Source organism: Chiloscyllium punctatum, chromosome 6, assembly GCF_047496795.1.
Source record: "Chiloscyllium punctatum isolate Juve2018m chromosome 6, sChiPun1.3, whole genome shotgun sequence".
NCBI lineage: Eukaryota > Metazoa > Chordata > Chondrichthyes > Orectolobiformes > Hemiscylliidae > Chiloscyllium > Chiloscyllium punctatum.
The window spans coordinates 71,683,285-71,700,470 of record NC_092744.1 but is presented as its reverse complement, the minus strand read 5'-3'; the positions used below and the strand labels follow the sequence as shown (position 1 = coordinate 71,700,470).

Genomic DNA, 17,186 nt, shown 5'->3' with positions numbered 1-17,186 from the left:
GGTGAGGTTGGGAGGAGGTAGCTGGGAAAGCGAAAGGTGGGAGAAGATGATAGGTCAGAGGGGAGAGTGATGGACGGATCAGAGGGTGGTGCTGAATTGGAGGCTTAGGACTAGGATAATGGGGAGGGTGGGGAAATAAGGAAGCTGTTGAAATCCTATCCCCTGTGGTTGTACTGTCCCAAGGCAGAATAGGAGGTGTTCCTCCTCCAGGCATTGGAAGAGGCCCAGGGCCTATATGTCCTTGACGGATTGGGAGGGGGGGGCATTGAAGTGTTCATCCATGGGGCGGTGGGATTGGTGGGTGCAGGTCTCCCAGAGATGTTCTCTGAAACGATCCACAAGAAGGCATCCTGTTTTAAACCCAGATTGTAATCTCGTATTACCTTTCATACTCCATTGTTCTTGAATTCTTCTACCCATTCACTATGAATTGCTACACCATGAGGAGGACAAGGTTGTGCTGAGCTCCTCTCCTGCTGCAGTACTGCCCACAGACCAGCAGGAGGCACTGTGACCCAGTGGGTCCTTCAGACAGGACAGTCGTTCTGTTGAATTGCCTGAGATCCTTTATTTCCACTTCCTAAAAAAGTCACATTTTCAGTTCCGAGTCGCAGCTTATATTATATTAAAACGGCCGGGCGCTAAGCTCGTGATTGACGGACCGGGTCGCGGTCGCTAATTTATTGCCGGCCCGACTCGGGACGCCTCACCTCCGGGGTCCTCCTGGGGGTTGCTGTGGAGATCCAAGATGGCAGCGCTCTGGATGGCCGGCTCCGGTAAGTGAAACAGGAGAAAGGGAGCGGCAGGTGGGAAGGAGAAGGAAACGGGACCGGGTGGGTTTGAAACCGAACTCGGGACAAAGCTGCTCGTCCGCCAGTGGCTGGCGGGAGGGAGGGAGAGAGAGAGACGCGAGCCGGCGGTGGGGAGCGGGTTCTGCTCTCAATACCGGCCTGGTATGAACCCGCTCTCAAGACCCGCGGACTCGCGCTGCTTCCGACTCTATCCTGGAGGGGGCGAAGGGGAAGGCCCCTTGATAAACAGTCGGGAAGAGGGGACCCGCGCCCTACACTTCGCCGTTGGTTTGGGCTGGGGGAGGGGGGGTGGGGTGAGGTGAGGAGAGTGTTGGTTGTGGAAGAACTGGAGCTGATTGACAATGTGACCGCCCAATCAAGGAAGGGCCCGGCGCCGGCCGTGCCGGGTCTCAGCCAATCGGCGGGAGGCGAGGGCTGGGCTCGCGCGCTGGGAGATTCCAGCGGTCGGTCTCGCGGCGGCGGGGACACGCTGAGGATTCTGATTGGAGGAGGCGGTGGTGGCGGTGCCGCTCGAGTTGCGAATGTCAGCCCGTGACTCCGCCCACTCCTCTCTACCCAGCACCAGCACCGACCCATTGCAGCGCGAGTACCCACGGGGACACTGTGCACCCCCCAGTCCTGGAATGCTCCGCGACTCTGTGCACCTACAAGCTCTGTAATGCGTTTAATAAGGTCCCCCATGGCAGGCTATTGCAGAAAACATGGCAGCATAGGATTGAGAGTGATTTAGTGGTTTGGATTAGAAAGTGACGAGATGAAAGTGGACAGAAGCTGGTGGTTGATGGGAAATGTTCATCCTGGAGTTCAGTTAGTTGTAATGTACCACAAAGATCTGTTTTGGGGCCACTGCTGTTTGTCATTTTTATAGTAAATTTGAGGATGACACGAAGGTCGATGGAGTTGTAGACAGTGCTGAAGGATGTTGGAGGTTACAGAGGGACAGAGATAAGGAGTAGAGATGGGCTGAGTGGTTGCAAATGGAGTTTAATAGGGAAAATTGTGAGGTGATTCACTTTGGAAAAGAGCAACAGGAATACAGAGCACGACTAATGGTAAGATTCTTGGTAGTGTAGATGAGCAGAGAGATCTTGGTGTCCATGTATATACATCCCTGAAGGTTGCCACCCAGGTTGATAGGGTTGTTAAGAAGGCAAGGTAAAAACAATGACTGCAAATGCTGGAAACCAGATTCTGGATTAGTGGTGCTGGAAGAGCACAGCAGTTTAGACAGCATCTAAGGAGCAGCGAAATCGATGTTTCGGGCAAAAGCCCTTCATCAGGAACAAAGGCAGAGAGCCTGAAGCGTGGAGAGATAAGCTAGAGGAGGGTGGGGGTGGGGATAAAGTAGAGTACAGTGGGGGAGGGGATGAAGGTGATAGGTCAGGGAAGAGAGGGTGGAGTGGATAGGTGGAAAAGGAGTTAGGCAGGTAGGACATGATGTGCTAGCTTTTATTGGTAGAGGGATTGAGTTTTGGAGCCAGGAGGTCATGTTGCAGCTGTATAAAACTCTGGTGTGGCTGCACTTGGAATATTACACACAGTTCTGGTCACCGCATTGTAAGAAGGACGTGGAAGCATTGGAAAGAGTGCAGAGAAATTGTACCAGGATGTTGCCTGGTATGGAGGGAAAGTCTCTAATGAGGAAAGGCTGAGGGACTTGAGGCTGTTTTCATTAGAGAGAATAAGGTTGAGAGGTGACTTAATAGAGGCATACAAGATGATCAGAAGATTAGATAGGATGGACAGTGAGAGCTTTTTTCCTTGAATAGTGATAGCTAGCATGAGAGGACATGGCTTTAAAATGAGGAGTGATAGATATAGGATAAATGTCAGAGGTAGTTTCTTTACTCAGAGAGTAGTAAGGGTGTGGAATGCCCTGTCTGCAATGGTAGTAGACTCACCAACTTTAAGGGCATTGAAATGGTCATTGGATAAACATATGCATCATAATCAAATAATGTAGGTTAGATGGGCTTCAGATTGGTTTTTCACTGGTCAACGCAACATCGAGAGCCACAGGGCGTGTTCTGTGCTGTAATGTTCTCTGTAATACACTGCATACTGCACTGCCATCATGGGGACATTGTTCAGTCAAGGACAGATTTTCTGTGTTGGAAAATGGTGAGATTGACAGTGATCTGGAGAATGTTCCCAGAGCCTTGTTGCATGTAATGGGTGCTCGAGTACAGGTTAAAGATGGGTGTCTTCAGCAGCTGAAACGCAGCTCCAGGATGGTGTGTTGCTTTTTTTGTTCCTTGCCAAGGTTGAGGATGTCACTGAATGGCTGCAGGATGTTCTGAAAGGGAATGATGAGCAAAGAACGGATTCCCATTGCGAACAATGACATGAATTAGGGAAGCAAGAAACATTAAAAAGCTGGACCTCAAAAGATTGTAATTTCTGGATTGCCTGTACTGCTACAGGCTAGTGAGTGGAATAATAGGTGGAGAGAACAGATGAATATGTGGCTTGGATGGAGGGCTTTAGTTTCTGGATCATTGTCTGTTTGTAAGGAATGTAGGACTTGTACAAGTCTGACTGGTTATACTTGAACTGGTATTGGAACAACATTCTTGCAGGGAAACTGATCTTAATCAAGATGAAATAGGATCTGGCAAAAGTGGATTGGGACTAGGAGTGTGCAGGAAATCCCATGAGCAGGAGCAGTGTTTATTCTGTACATTGGTGATCTAGAACTAAATATAGGAGGTTTAATCAGTAAGTTCATAGATGATAAGATAATTGGTTGTGTAAATAGTGATGAGGAAAGCTTTGGACTACAGGCGATATAGATAGACTGAACAGGGCCAAATGCAATTTAATCCTGAAACATGTGAAGTGAAGCATTTTGGGAGGGCTAACAAGGCAAGAGAGTACATGCTGAATGGTACAACTCCAGGAAGTACTGAAGGTCAGACAGACCTTGGTGTGTATGTCCATTAAATCTTAAAATACGTAAATATGCTAAGGTATATAGCTTACTTGCCTTTATTCAAAGCCTGTTATTGAATGTGAGCACAAGGAAGTTATAATGGAGCTTTATATAACATTACTTTGGCAATAAGCTGGAGTACTATGTGCAGTTTTGGTTACCATACTATCGGAAGGAGAGGGTGTGGAAGAGACTCGCCAGGATGTTGCTTGGACTGAAGAGACTCTGCTATGAAGAGAAACTTGATTGACTGGGTTACTTTTCTTAAAGCATAAAAGGCTAATTGAGATTTGCTGAGTTTTGGATAGTGTCATAGGGAGAAATGTTTCCCTTTGATAGAGGTGTTAATAACCAGGAGCACTGTTTTAAGTACTGAGCAGAAGGTTAAGAGAGGATTTAAGGATCCGGCAGGCTGGGTATCTAGAACTGCTGAAAAGGTAGTAGAGATGGGAATCCTCAAGACATTTAGATGAGCAGTTGAAACACCTGAGCATACAAGGCTACAGGTTAAGTGTTGGAAAATGGGATTAGAGCAGATAGATGCTCAATGATTGGTATGAACTTGATGGGCCAAAATGTCTCTTGCCTTGCTGTAAGTCTCTGATTGCAGCATCAGAACCGTGTTGCAACTGCAGCACTGGTTCCCACTCTCACCGAGGCACCATGCAATTATAACACTGAATATGACGCAATATTCATACAGTCGCACTACAGGGGAGTCCCTGATTTACAAACATGATTACGTACGAGGGTTTAATCTTCAAGACCTGACACATGAACATTTCCTGAATTTAGGAATAACTGCGATCCACTGTCCTACATTGTGTTCCAACTGTGTACAGATTGACTTGCAGATTCCAGAGTGGAATCTGTTTGCAGCAGAGGGACTGGATATTTTGTAGTGTCAAAATACATTTATTTGAAATAAAAAAAGACTTGGCATCTTTCATTGCTAAAGTATTATAGAATGTAGCTTTATGTCTATATCCAAAATCTAGTGTTCAAGTCGTGCTATTCCACAGTTAACTTCATGAAAGCAATGTCTTTCTTTCTGTATCTGTTGAAATACATCGAATGACAAGCAGTTGCTGTGAGCTAAACTTGTCAACGAATGTTGAGGCTTGTTGCAAGTGCAAGTACCCTTATCAATGAGCTAACTGCTGCCAATAAGTCTCTGGCACCGAAAATGAACTTCTGCAAGTGTGGAAGTTGCTGTCTTCTAATCAAGACTTCTTCGCAATCTTTTATTTCTGCTACATGTGACAATCTTGCTTTCACTTTCTGTTTCTCTTCATTCGATACAATTTGTAAAATTTGCCTTTTGCAATCTTGCTGTATCTGATTTTAAATCAAAATTATGCAGTCAAATTCACATTTCCATTTCATTACTTGCACTGGTAAAGTCACCAGTCAGGTTGGTTGAGTTGCACATTTCTGTTGATCAGATACCCTATTTCACTTAGAGTCACAGATGTACAGCGTGGAAACAGACCCTTCGGTCCAACCCGTCCATGTCGACCAGATATCCCCGCATCCCAATCTAGACCCATCAGCCAGCACCCAGCCCATATCCCTCCAAACCCTTCCTATTCATATACCCATCCAAATGCCTCTTAAATGTTGCAATTGTACCAGTCTCCACCACATCCTCTGGCAGCTCATTCCATACACATACCATCCTCTGTGTGAAAAAGTTGCTCCGTAGGTCTGTTTTATATCTTTCCCCTCTCACCCTAAACCTATGCCCTCTAGTTCTGGACTCTCTGACCCCAGGGAAAATACGTTGCCTATTTACCCTATCCATGCCCCTCATAATTTTGTAAACCTCTATAAGGTCATCTCTCAGCCTCCGACGCTCCAGGTAAAACAGCCCCAGCCTGTTCAGCCTCTCCCTATAACTCAAATCCTCCAACCCTTGCAACAGAGAGTCTGAGAGTCTATGTTTAGTGTTGCCCTTTTACTATTGTTTCACTTTACTGTTGCTCAATTATTAGGATTAGAAATCTTGAGAATGATGAGATTTGTTTTAATATTAATAGCTACTATTTTTGGATTGTTTAAAAACGTGATCAAAAATCAGAGTTTAATTTTCAGGACCTAACAATAAACATTTCCTGAGTGAAATGGTTATTTTTGTTGTATCTCTTCCTTCTTAGACTTGAGGCGACTCCTGGCTTTCTGACTTTTGGTCTCTCCTCATCCACCCTGCTAATCAACGCCTTCATGTTGGATCCCCACCTACTGTGCCTCAGACTGCCCAATAGATCTATTGCCCTTGACATTCCTTCACTGAGAGGCTATCACAATAAAATTGAAAAAAAGGGGTGGGCAGGATGGCTATAAGGATAACACTACAACTGTAAGGTTCAGTGGGAACTGCAAGCAACAAAGAGAGAGTATGACAAAAATGGCATTCAACATTACAGTGAATCCAAACTCCATCATAGCTGTTGCCATCAATTACTCAGACGTGTTGTGACATCTCCAGTGCAGGTAGTATTTGGAGCCAATATCCTGGCCCAGATGTAGGGACATACCCTTATACTACAAGCAGCTTCATCTATCTAACTAGATAGTCAGATGCCCAGCCTTGGATGGACAAGTAGCAAATAACATGCATGCCACACAAACACCAGACAATGACATCTCTAATCAGAGAAAATCTCACAACTGCCCCTTGACATTCAATGGTGTAACCATCTCTGAATTTCTCATATCAACATCCTTGAGTTTACTATTGAACAGAAGCTCAACTAGATTCAGAATATATATACAGTGGCTGCAAAAGCAGATCACTTGCTCAGAGTACAGTGGAAATAACTCATCTTGTGACTTCACAAAATGTATCCACCATTGAGGTGTGTCAGGTGTGTGATGCCATATTCCCTACTTGCCTGGATGAGTGCGGCTCCAACAATAATCAAGCTTCACACCATTCAGGACAAGTCAGCCTCCTTAATTGACACCACATCCACAAGCATCCACTCCCTACATCACTGATACTCAGTAGCCACAGTGTGTACTATCCTGGTGGATTGACACGCATGGTGGTTGTTTTGTCGGCTACATGGTAGGTGTAGTATGGTGCGCTTGGTAGCACGGTGGTGATGGCCCTAAAATGGACCACTGGAATGCAATGTTCAAGGAAAGCATGCCAAAGAATAGGAGATCAAGCTGTTGTAGGAAGTGTGGTCCCAGCATGGTTAAGCAGTTTAGAAAGACTGTAACGTTTAAACTTTAAGCTTTTTTAAATTTTTCTACTTAACACTAGAAAAGTCTGTAATGTTCAACTTCCAACTTTAATTTTTTATACTGTACTAAGAATAACTACTTTTTAATTTTGTTCTTTATTTCATTCTACCTTGTTCTTAAGATTCTGCACCTAGGTACTTGTACACGACATAGTACATGTTTCACTGTACTTCTGAACTTTTCTACTTGAGTATATGTCACGAGAAATTCTAAATCTAAATACCTATGAGATGCAGTGCAGAAAGTCACCAAAGATCCTTAGACAGCACCTTCCAAACCCATGACCACTCCATCTAGAAGGGCAAGGACTACAGATTCATGGAAGCAGCACCACCTGAAAGTTCTCCTCCAAGACAGCTACCGTCGTGACTTAGAAATATATCTCCATTCTTTCAGTGTCACCAGGTCAGAATCCTGGAATTTCCTCCATACGGCAGTTGTGCGTCTTACTGCAGCGCATTGTTATGAACTAGGTCAGACCACTCAAAACATTCTTGAGTAGGCAACCCAGAACATAACTTTGCAATTTGTTTTCGTAAGTGTACAGTGAGAATTACCCAGAGTAAGCTAGTTAGGTTGACGACCAAGTTTTAAAGCAGACAAAATTTTAATTGCAAAATTACACAATGAAACACAAAGAACAAAGAGCCCCTACAGAACTCAGTCTATCCAAACTAGGCTTAATTATACAGTTCCGAATATGCACAACAGTCCCAATAAGTAACCCTCATAAAAAAAACAGTTCTTTTTAAAAAAGGAACAGATGCTTACAGGTTGAAGTTAGAAGGGCAAAAAGAGAAAGTTTGTTTTCACACAGCTCCCTGTTGAACTCCTAACCAGTTCTGATCTGAACTGCTCAGCTAGAGAGCTGACCACTCCCGTTTCATTATACAGGTCACTTCTAAAACATGACCCATTTGGCCTGAAGTCTCATCCGTTTACATATAAACAAAACGGTCTCTCAATACCTTTTTAATCTCTGTATCAAACCAGTCTAATCAGCACCGGGAGCATTTGTGACCCCTCTGAAAAACACAAGTACATAGTATCCTTGAGAAAAGGAGCAGCTTTTAGAAGAAAGGAACCAGCTTTGTGACAGTGTCTCCCCTTTCAAAAAAAAATCAATACCAAAAGTTGGTTTCATTTTTAAAACCCTTCAAAAACCCGATTAGTAGTCTAAACACACATATATGCTATATTAACTATAAACATGCAAACATCCATAACCACATGCAAATTCAGTTCATGGCACACTCGTCACCGAACGCCACTGTATCTCATTTGAGTCTTGATAACGCATTGGCAATCATGTTTTCGCGACCTGTCACATGCACAGTTGTCAAATTGAATGGCTACAACAACAAACTCTGACATTTCTATCCTTAAATTTTTCCACAAATATCAATGGATTATGATCAGTGTATATGATTGTCTCAGATGCATTGCTGGTAATGTAAACGCTGTAATGCCAAAACCAAGCTTCAAGTCTCTTTCTCTCCACCGTTGAATATTTCTGTTGATGAACGTTCAACTTTCTGAAAAAATACCCGATGGGTCTTTCTATTCCCTCGTCATCCTCCTGCAGGAGCACCATGCTGACCCCCACATCACTGGCATAGATAGCCACCTTGAAAGGTTTCGTGCAATCCGGTGGGGGTAATATGAGGCAGTGGTTTACACAGTTTTTAGGCTATCAAATGCCTTTTGACAGTCCACTGTCCACTGAAACATCTTGCCCTTTTTTTAAACAATTCCGTGAGTGGAGCAGCCACATTGCTAAAGTTTGGCACAAACTTCTGGTAAAATCCACTCAATCCCAGGAACTGTAGTACTGCTTCTTTCATCAACAATGTGGGGAAATTCCCCAATTATTTTCATTTTTGCATCCTGTAGGGCCATTTGTCCATGTCCAGTGACATGGCCCAGGAAGGTGACTTGGGCTTTGGCAAATTCATTCTTAGCTAGTTTTACCACCAAGCCTGCCTTCCAGAGTCGATCAAACATGTCCGATAAATGCTGTAAATGTTCCTTCCATGAGTGACTTAAAAATCACCAGGTCATCAATATACACCACACAGTTGTGTAATCCGGCAATGACATTATTAGTCAGTCTCTGAAACATGGCTGGAATGTTTTTCATACTAACTGGCATGACTTTGAACTGATGTAGTCCATTTGGCATTATGAAAGTTGAATCGCCTTTGCTCTCTCTGACAGAGGTACTTGCCAGTAGCCTCCGAGTAAGTCCAACTTTGAAATGTAAGTTGCTTGTCCCACTTTTTTGACACTGTGCTCCGTCCATGGAATCGGATGTGCATCAGTCTTTGTAACGATGTTGACTTTGCAGTAGTCCATACATAACCGTTGGGTAACATCTGGCTTTGGCACTATGACTGTGGGTGAGCTCCAGTCACTCTAACTCCCTTTGATTATGCTATCTTGGAGCATGTGCTCTATCTCCTCCTGAACCTGTGCCAACTGTAGAGGGTTATGCCTATAAAGATGTTGCTTAATCGTAACAGCATCTCCTATCTCTACATCATGCAAAATTTGGTTAGTACTTCCCAATTTATTTCTGTATATCTCCCCATGTGATAGTAATAACTCTTTCAGGTAATTTTGATTTTCTTATGAAAGGTAACTCAATAATTTATCCCAATTTTTACAACTTCCTCATTGTCCAATTTGATTTGAGGAATGTTCAATTCCGTATCCTCTGTACTTGGTTCTTCGTTCTGTACTGTAATCATTAACATCTTCTCCTCTTGCTTTCCTTCCCTATTAAAATACATTTTGAACAAGTTCACATGACTCACTGAGAGATTTCTTCCTGTCTGGAGTTCTTATCAAGTAATTCACCTCACTCAATTTCCTCTCAATATGGTCCACACAACCTTACTTTTAAAGGTCACCTGTTACTAGAAGTAATACCAATACAATATCCCCAGTTGCAAAATTGCGAATTTGTGATGTCTTATTCACTTCCTGTTTCATTGTATGCTGTGATACCTTTAAATGCCATCTAGCCAACTCTCCAGCTGTATTGAATCATTCTCTAAAATTTGACACATAGTCCAAATGGTTGGTCTCTGAATTCTGACTTTATTAATTTTTCCTTAATCAATTTTAATGATCTGCTTCCTTCATGCCCAAAAATTAATAAAAATGGACTGAATTTGGTCGATTAATTTGATGCATTTCTGATCGCAAAAAGTACAGACAGAATTCCCTTACCCCAATCATCTGAATAATCCTGATCTTAAGCCTCAACATGGTCAAAAGTGTTTGATGCCATTTCTCTGCGTGCCCTATGATTCTGAATGGTAAAAGCAGTACTTGCTTTATTCCCAGGTTATCCATAACCTCCTTGAATAGTGTGGATGTAGACTTTGATCCTTGATCTGACTAGATCTCTATTGGTAGTCCATATCTTGTAAAAAAAATTAAGTAATTCTTTAGCTTTTAGCTGTGATGTTGTGTAATGGGATTGCCTCTGGAAATCTAGTCGACAAATCCATTATTGTTAATAAATACTTACTCCCACTTTTTGTCTGAGGTAGAGGACCTACGCAATCAATCAAGACTATTGTGAAAGGTTTCTCAAATGCTGGAATAGGTATTAAAGGTGCAGATTTTATTACGGCCTGTGGTTTTTCAATCAGGTGACTGGCAAAATTCAACTACATCCTTGTGTAGTCCAGGCCAGTAAAAATATCTTTGCATATTAGTCTGCATTTTCCTCACCCCAAAATCAACCCCAAGTGTTAGCTCATGCACCACTCACTGCACCTCTTTTCTACCCCCTATTGGCAAAACAATTTGATGAATCTCTGCTTGTTTCTCATCTGCTTAAAATTGTAATGGTCTCCATTTCCTCATTAAGGCATCATTTGTCAAGTAATAACACACAGATGCATTCACTTTCCTTCTCTGTAAATGCCTTTTGATACAACTTTTTTAAGTTCTCAACTTTCTGTTAAAACTCGATCAGCTTAGCAGAGCTAAAGATACTTGCATGTTTACCTATTTGCTCCTGCTCTATTCCACTTATCTGATCAAAATAGGTCTTGGATAAAGTTATGTCAGCTTCCTTATCTGTGCCTTTTGATCTCTCTTTCTTCAACTTGTGCTTCTGTGATCTTGTGATCACACAATCAGGGAAAATTCATGAATGAAGATCCTTCATTTCTTCAGTTGCCTGAGTCTCCACTGGTGTTCCAATTAGAGTAGGCAGCACAAATTCTCCACTCTTCTCTGGGCTCTCTAGCTTGCTTTACATAAATAAGCACTTTCTATCTCGCCATGAATTCCTGTTACTGGTACCTTTTCTGGCAATAGACACTCAGAGTACATACCTTCTCATCCTTCAGCATCACAGACAGAGACGATCCTGTGTCCCTTAATATTGTAACCTGTTCACCTGGCCTTTGTGAATAAACTTTACCCTTACATGTATTTTTTTTTAAGCAGATCTTTCACTTCCTCCTTAATCAACCTCTGATCATCTTGTACACTCTGAGACAGTTATCTAACTTTCCTTGTGCTTTTTATTAGTCCAACAAAATTTCCAGGCTTCTCTGGTTTTCCTACATTTGGCTTTCTCCTAGCCCGCCAACACTGATTTCGTGTGGCCCACTTTAATGCAATGAAAACACCAGAGCTTTTTAACTTCTTTGTCCCCCAAACGGTTTCTTTTTTAGCCTGTGGTAAGTTATCCTTAGCTCTCAGTGAAGATCCTATCTTTCCCTTTCCACGTGAGGATTTCTCTTTGCCCCAGTTTCTCTCCATCACGGACTGAAATTGATTCTAGAAGCCAAACTGTGTTTATGGACCAGCTCATCATGTCAGCTACTTTCGGCTAACCTTGCCATCTTAATTCTCTGCTCTTCCACATGAGTTTGCACTACTTCAGACAGTGAATTTTTGAATTCCTCCAAAATAATTGCCTCTCTAAATGCGAATGTATAAGTAGGCAGGGAAAGAGTTAAGTTCTGAGCTTTGTGAAATGAGGTTCAGCTAAGCATGACTCAGATCAGATAAGAAGTTATAGTTAACAATGGGGTGCTGGAGGCAAGGGGTAATGGGTTAACAAGGTGGAAAAGCAATCACTTTGTAGAGCCATTTAACAATATTGGAAGTATTCAGTACGCAAGGTCAGCTAATAAGGGGAAAAGTATCCATTGTATGAATCCAGTTTACAAGGTTTAAAACATTCATTGTATAACAGTAAAGGGTTTGGATCTCTGCTATTGATATTCATTGATTGTAACGGTCACCCAATTAATATATATGTTGATGTATCTGGATGCTCCTCCCATAAAATAACTATACAATTCATTGAGAAACTGTTGTTCGAGAGAAGACAGTGAACTCATGTCTCTGTACACATGGGCAATCGTTCGTTCTTTCTCTCTCTCTCTCTCTCTCTCTCGCTCGCTCTCTCTCTCTTGCTTTCTCTCTCTCTCTCTCTCTCTCTCTCTCTCTCTCTCTCTCTCTCTCTCTCTCTCTCTCTCTCTCTCTCTCTCTCTCTCTCTCTCTCTTCCCCCCCCCCCCCCCCCCCAACCCTTCCAGGGCCCAGAATAAAGATGGAGGTAAAGCTACTGTGTCTCCGAGCATTTTGCTTCGACTGAAGGCAAAGCGGGATGACATAAGGGCATCATAGATTTTTTGATTTTTGAAACGCTTATCCATCTATTGAAATTACTTTGTTTGATCCTTTCAAACGTAATATAGGTTTGACCTGGGACCCTCCTTGCATTCCTGAAACATTGTCTATAGGCTTCTGGTACAAGCTATTATGCACTTGAAATAGCTTTTTTCATCTTCTCATACTCCCCAGAATTCCCCTCTGATAGTGATGCAGATACCTCGCTCGCCCAACCTACAAGTTTCATTTAGATGAACAAAACCCACATTGCCACTGCCCACCGCATTTGTTAGCCACCCTTTCAAATGAGATGGCAGGCTTCCACATCCTGCTCATGAAATTTAGGCAATGCTTGAACATACTTAAACAGTTTGGCACTGGGCTACTGACTACCTGACTACCGGGGCTTGCTCATCCTCACTGTCTTCCTCACTAAGCCTACCCTCAGCCTTTATCTCCAACCTTTTAAGCTGACTTTCCTTTTTAGTGTCAATTTCTGAAGGTCAACGCGCTCTCTTTCTCTCTGTTCTGCTGCTGTCTTTTTTCCCCCTCTCTCCTGCTTTTAATTGTAACTCAAACTGTACCATTTCTGCTGCCCTTTCCTTACCTCTTGCCTCTAACGCCAGCTGCTTCATTTGCAATTGAATTCTTGCCATCTCAATAGATTCTGATGGTTTCTCCAGCAAGATTAAATGCTGAGCTACTGCTGTGATTATCTCTCCTTTCCTCACAGAAACAGGCAAGTCCAATCCCACTTGGTCTGTGAATTCCTGCAGCTTGGTCTTATTCACCTTTTGCAAAACTTCCAAAGTCACCTCATCCACTTCCAGAAAACGTTTGGCGACTGAAAGAGCCATTACTATCACAAGCTTTGTCTACTCTACCAAACTAACACCCGAAATAAAGATACTAGCACCTACCACTTGCTGTTTAAAATCCCACAAGAAGCCCCCAGTCTGTTATGGACCGGGACAGATTAGTCAAAACATTCTTGAGCAGGCAGCCACAGACCATAACTTTGCAATTTGTTTCGTTAAGTGTAGAGTGAGAGTTACCCGGAGTATGCTAGCTAGATTGACTATCAGGTTTTAGAACAGACAAAATCAATTCGCAAAATTACACAATGAACCTCAAAGAACAGAATAAAGAACCCTTAGAGAATTCAGTCTATCCAAACTAGACTAAATTGTGCTGTTCCGAATATACGCAATAGTCCCAATAAGAAATCCCCTTAAAAAACAGTTTTAAAAAAAAGGAACAGATACTTACAGGTTGAAGTTAGAAGGGCAGAAAGAGAGAGAGAGAGGTTGTTCCCACACAGCTCCCTGTTGAACTCCTAACCAGTTCTGGACTGAACTGCTTAGGTACAGAGCTGACCAGGCCCCTTCTAAAATGTGTCCACTTTGCCCTGAAGTCTCATCTGTTTACATATAAACAAAAAGACCTCTCAATATTTTTAATCTCTGTACCAAACCAGACTAATCAGCACCTGGAGTGTTGATGACCCCTCTGAAAAAAACCAAGGACATAGTATCCTTGAGAAAAGGAACAGCTTTTAGAAAAAGGAACCAGCTTTGTGATAACATGGACTACAATGGTTCAAGAAGGCAGCTCATCATCCCCATGTCAAGGGCAACTAGGGATGTGGGCAAAATATGCTTGACCTGCCAGCGATGTCCATATCCCACAAATTAATTTTTTTTCAAAATGGTAAATGGGTGAATAGGGCCAGTTGGGTCATAGAGTTGTACAGCATGGAAACAAACCCTGTGGTCCAACTTGTACATGCTGACCAGATATCCTTAATTAATCTAGTCCCATTTGCTAGCATTTGGCCCATTTCCCTCTAACCCTATCCTGTTCATGTACCTATTCAGATGCCATTTAAATGTTGTAATTGGACCAGCCTCTACCACTTCTGGCAGCTCATTCCATACATGCACCACTGTCTGCGTGAAAACGTTACTGCTCAGGTCCCTTTTAAACTGTTCCCCTCTCACCTTAAATCTATGCTCTCTAGTTTTGGACTCAGTGCACCCCAGGGAAAAAAAAACTCTTGCTATTCACTCTATCCATGCCCTTCGTGATTTTATAAACCTCTATTCAGATCACAACTTAGCCTCTGATGCTCCAGGGAAAGTAGTCACAGCCTATTCAGCCTCTTCCTATAGCTCAAACCCTCCAACCCTGACAACATCTTTCTAAATCTTTCCTGAACCCTTTCAAGTTTAACAACATCTTTTCTATAGCACTTAAAAAGAGTTACAATTGGATTGGAGGGTAAAGTTAAAGCTGAAGAGCTTTATTTTCATGAATGAAAATCTACCAAGCCAAGTGATAGCTGCCCATTTGCTGACTTTAACGTGATTAGTCTTGCATTGAATCTATTGAGAGAACACTCCTTAATGAAGTGCAGCATTGTCCATGTCTCTCTACTAAGGTTCCATTGTTGGAGCTGTAGGAACCCTGGCTTGTCTTGAACCTGTTTAGCAAGGACCAGTCCTGCTGTTGTAGTTCAAACCATGCCACTGACTTTGTGTTCCCCATTCCTTTGTCAAAAAATGCCTCCTGGTGGATTTTGCTCAGGATGGGTATTTCATATGGAACACTGACGAAAAAAGCGCTTAGATGAATTGAAAATGTAAAATGGTAATTGAAGTGCAGTGTGGATGGTTTCAATCAGCCTGTGACTTTTCTTTGGTCACTTGATTGGTGGGGATGTTATTTATGAGGGTAGGAGGTGCGAGGAGTGGTGTTGAGGGAAAGGTTTCAGTTATTATTCACATTATTACATTCACTTGAGTGCCAACAAAATGTGAGTGTGTTGACCTATGCCAGGCAGGTGCACAATACTCTGCTCTGGAGTATGATCCAGTAAGTGTTGAAGTCTGGAGTGTTGTGGCAGCTGCACTCTATGTGAATCCAGCAGGTTTGGTTCATCATTTTATTTTCCTGTTCAGATATTCCTGGAAGGACAAAGTTCTATCCAGAGTCACTGTGAAGAATTTTGTTTTGGAATCATCCATTAGTCTCTGACCACCATGTTGATATGCAGTTCATTTTTGGCACTAACATTGTACAGATGGAATACACTGGTTTTAGAGGAATTTCGTGTGAGATGCCATGTGCTGCAGTTGCCTGTTGACCTTTTACTGTCTAAATTAGGGATCTGGTTCAGAGTGCAGAAAGTTCGAGCTTGGTGGCATAACATCTGTTAGTTACTCCTATAAGTTATGCCTGGAACCAGTTTAAATCCAAGTCAGGATCAGACAGACATGTCCATCTCTAATGCTGCCTGGTCAGTAGAAACCATCAAGATATTGACAGTGGAGTTTCAGCAATGATGATGCCATTGAATGTGAAGGGAGATTGTCTTTGCCTGTACTTGTTCGATGTGAACGTTACTTGCTACTTAGTAGCCCAAGACTGAATAAGACATGATTGTTTCAGTGTCCTCACTTCTGTCCTTTAAATGGAAGAATGGTCATTGAAGCAGCTGAAGGTGGTTAAGTGACTCGGACACTACCTTGAGGAACTCATGTAGTGATGTCTTGGGACAGTGATGATTGACCTCCAATAAAAATTCTACTCATTTGTGATAGGTATGACTCCAACCAGTCACTCACACTCACTCAAATGTAGCCTTGATGTCAAGGGTAGCCAGTCTGATTGCCTTTGATATTCAGCTCTTCTGTGTTGTTTGCTCCAAGGCTGTAGTAAGGTCAGGTGCTGAGTGATCCTGATGCAAGCCAAATTGAGCATCAGTAAGCCAGTAATTGCTGAGAATGTGCCGCTTCATAACACTGTTGCCAATCCCATTCACAATGTATGCTTATGATCAAATTAAAATGATCAGAGTGTGTTTGGCTTGGATCTGACTTGCTGTCTGTGGGCCTGGACAATTTTCCACGTTGTTGGCTAGATATCTGTATTGTTGATGTACTGGAACAGCTTAGCTAGGGGCATGGCTTGTTCTGGAGCACAAGACTCCACCAATACTATTGCTGGAATATTGTCAGAGTCCATAGTAATTGCAGTATTGATACTGTGTGTGGAGTGAATCAAATTTTTTGAAAATTAGATTTTGTGATGCACCCGACCACAGGAAGAGACCTACATGGGTAACCTAGTTAGGTCTTATGACCCACCTTGAGGATGGGTATTTTTGCAAAGCTTCCTCTTCCTGTAAGTTATTTAGTTGTCATGTACTATTCACAGATACATTGGGACTGCAGAACTAAAAAATGACCCACTGGGTGTGGGGTGCCTAGCTCTGTCTGTTGCATAAGAGCAAATTACTGCGGATGCTGGAATCTGTCTGTTGTTGCATGTTGCTCCTGCTTTGGCTTGCCAATAGTGCTATGTTGTATCTTCACTAGCTTCACCTCATTTTTAGATATGCTTAGTGCTGCTCCTGACATATCCTCCTGCATTCTTTGTTGGATGGTAGTAGTAGAATGTGGGATATACTAGCCGAGAATTTAAAGATTGTGTCTGAATACAATTGTATTGCTTCAAATCAGGTGTACCCTGAAACTCTGTG

General features: G+C 42.6%; 1 protein-coding gene across 3 annotated transcripts in view; it reads left to right on the top strand.

Moving 5' to 3' along the window:
* The first annotated feature begins 662 nt into the window (after positions 1-662).
* Positions 663-17,186, top strand: part of uggt1 (UDP-glucose glycoprotein glucosyltransferase 1) — a 138,735-nt gene continuing 122,211 nt past the window's right edge. For all 3 annotated transcript variants that reach the window (XM_072572900.1, XM_072572901.1, XM_072572899.1), the window contains exon 1: positions 663-776. In XM_072572900.1, coding sequence (XP_072429001.1) covers positions 749-776 — 28 coding nt within the window. In that variant the 5' untranslated portion in view covers positions 663-748. The remainder of the gene's footprint in view (positions 777-17,186) is intronic.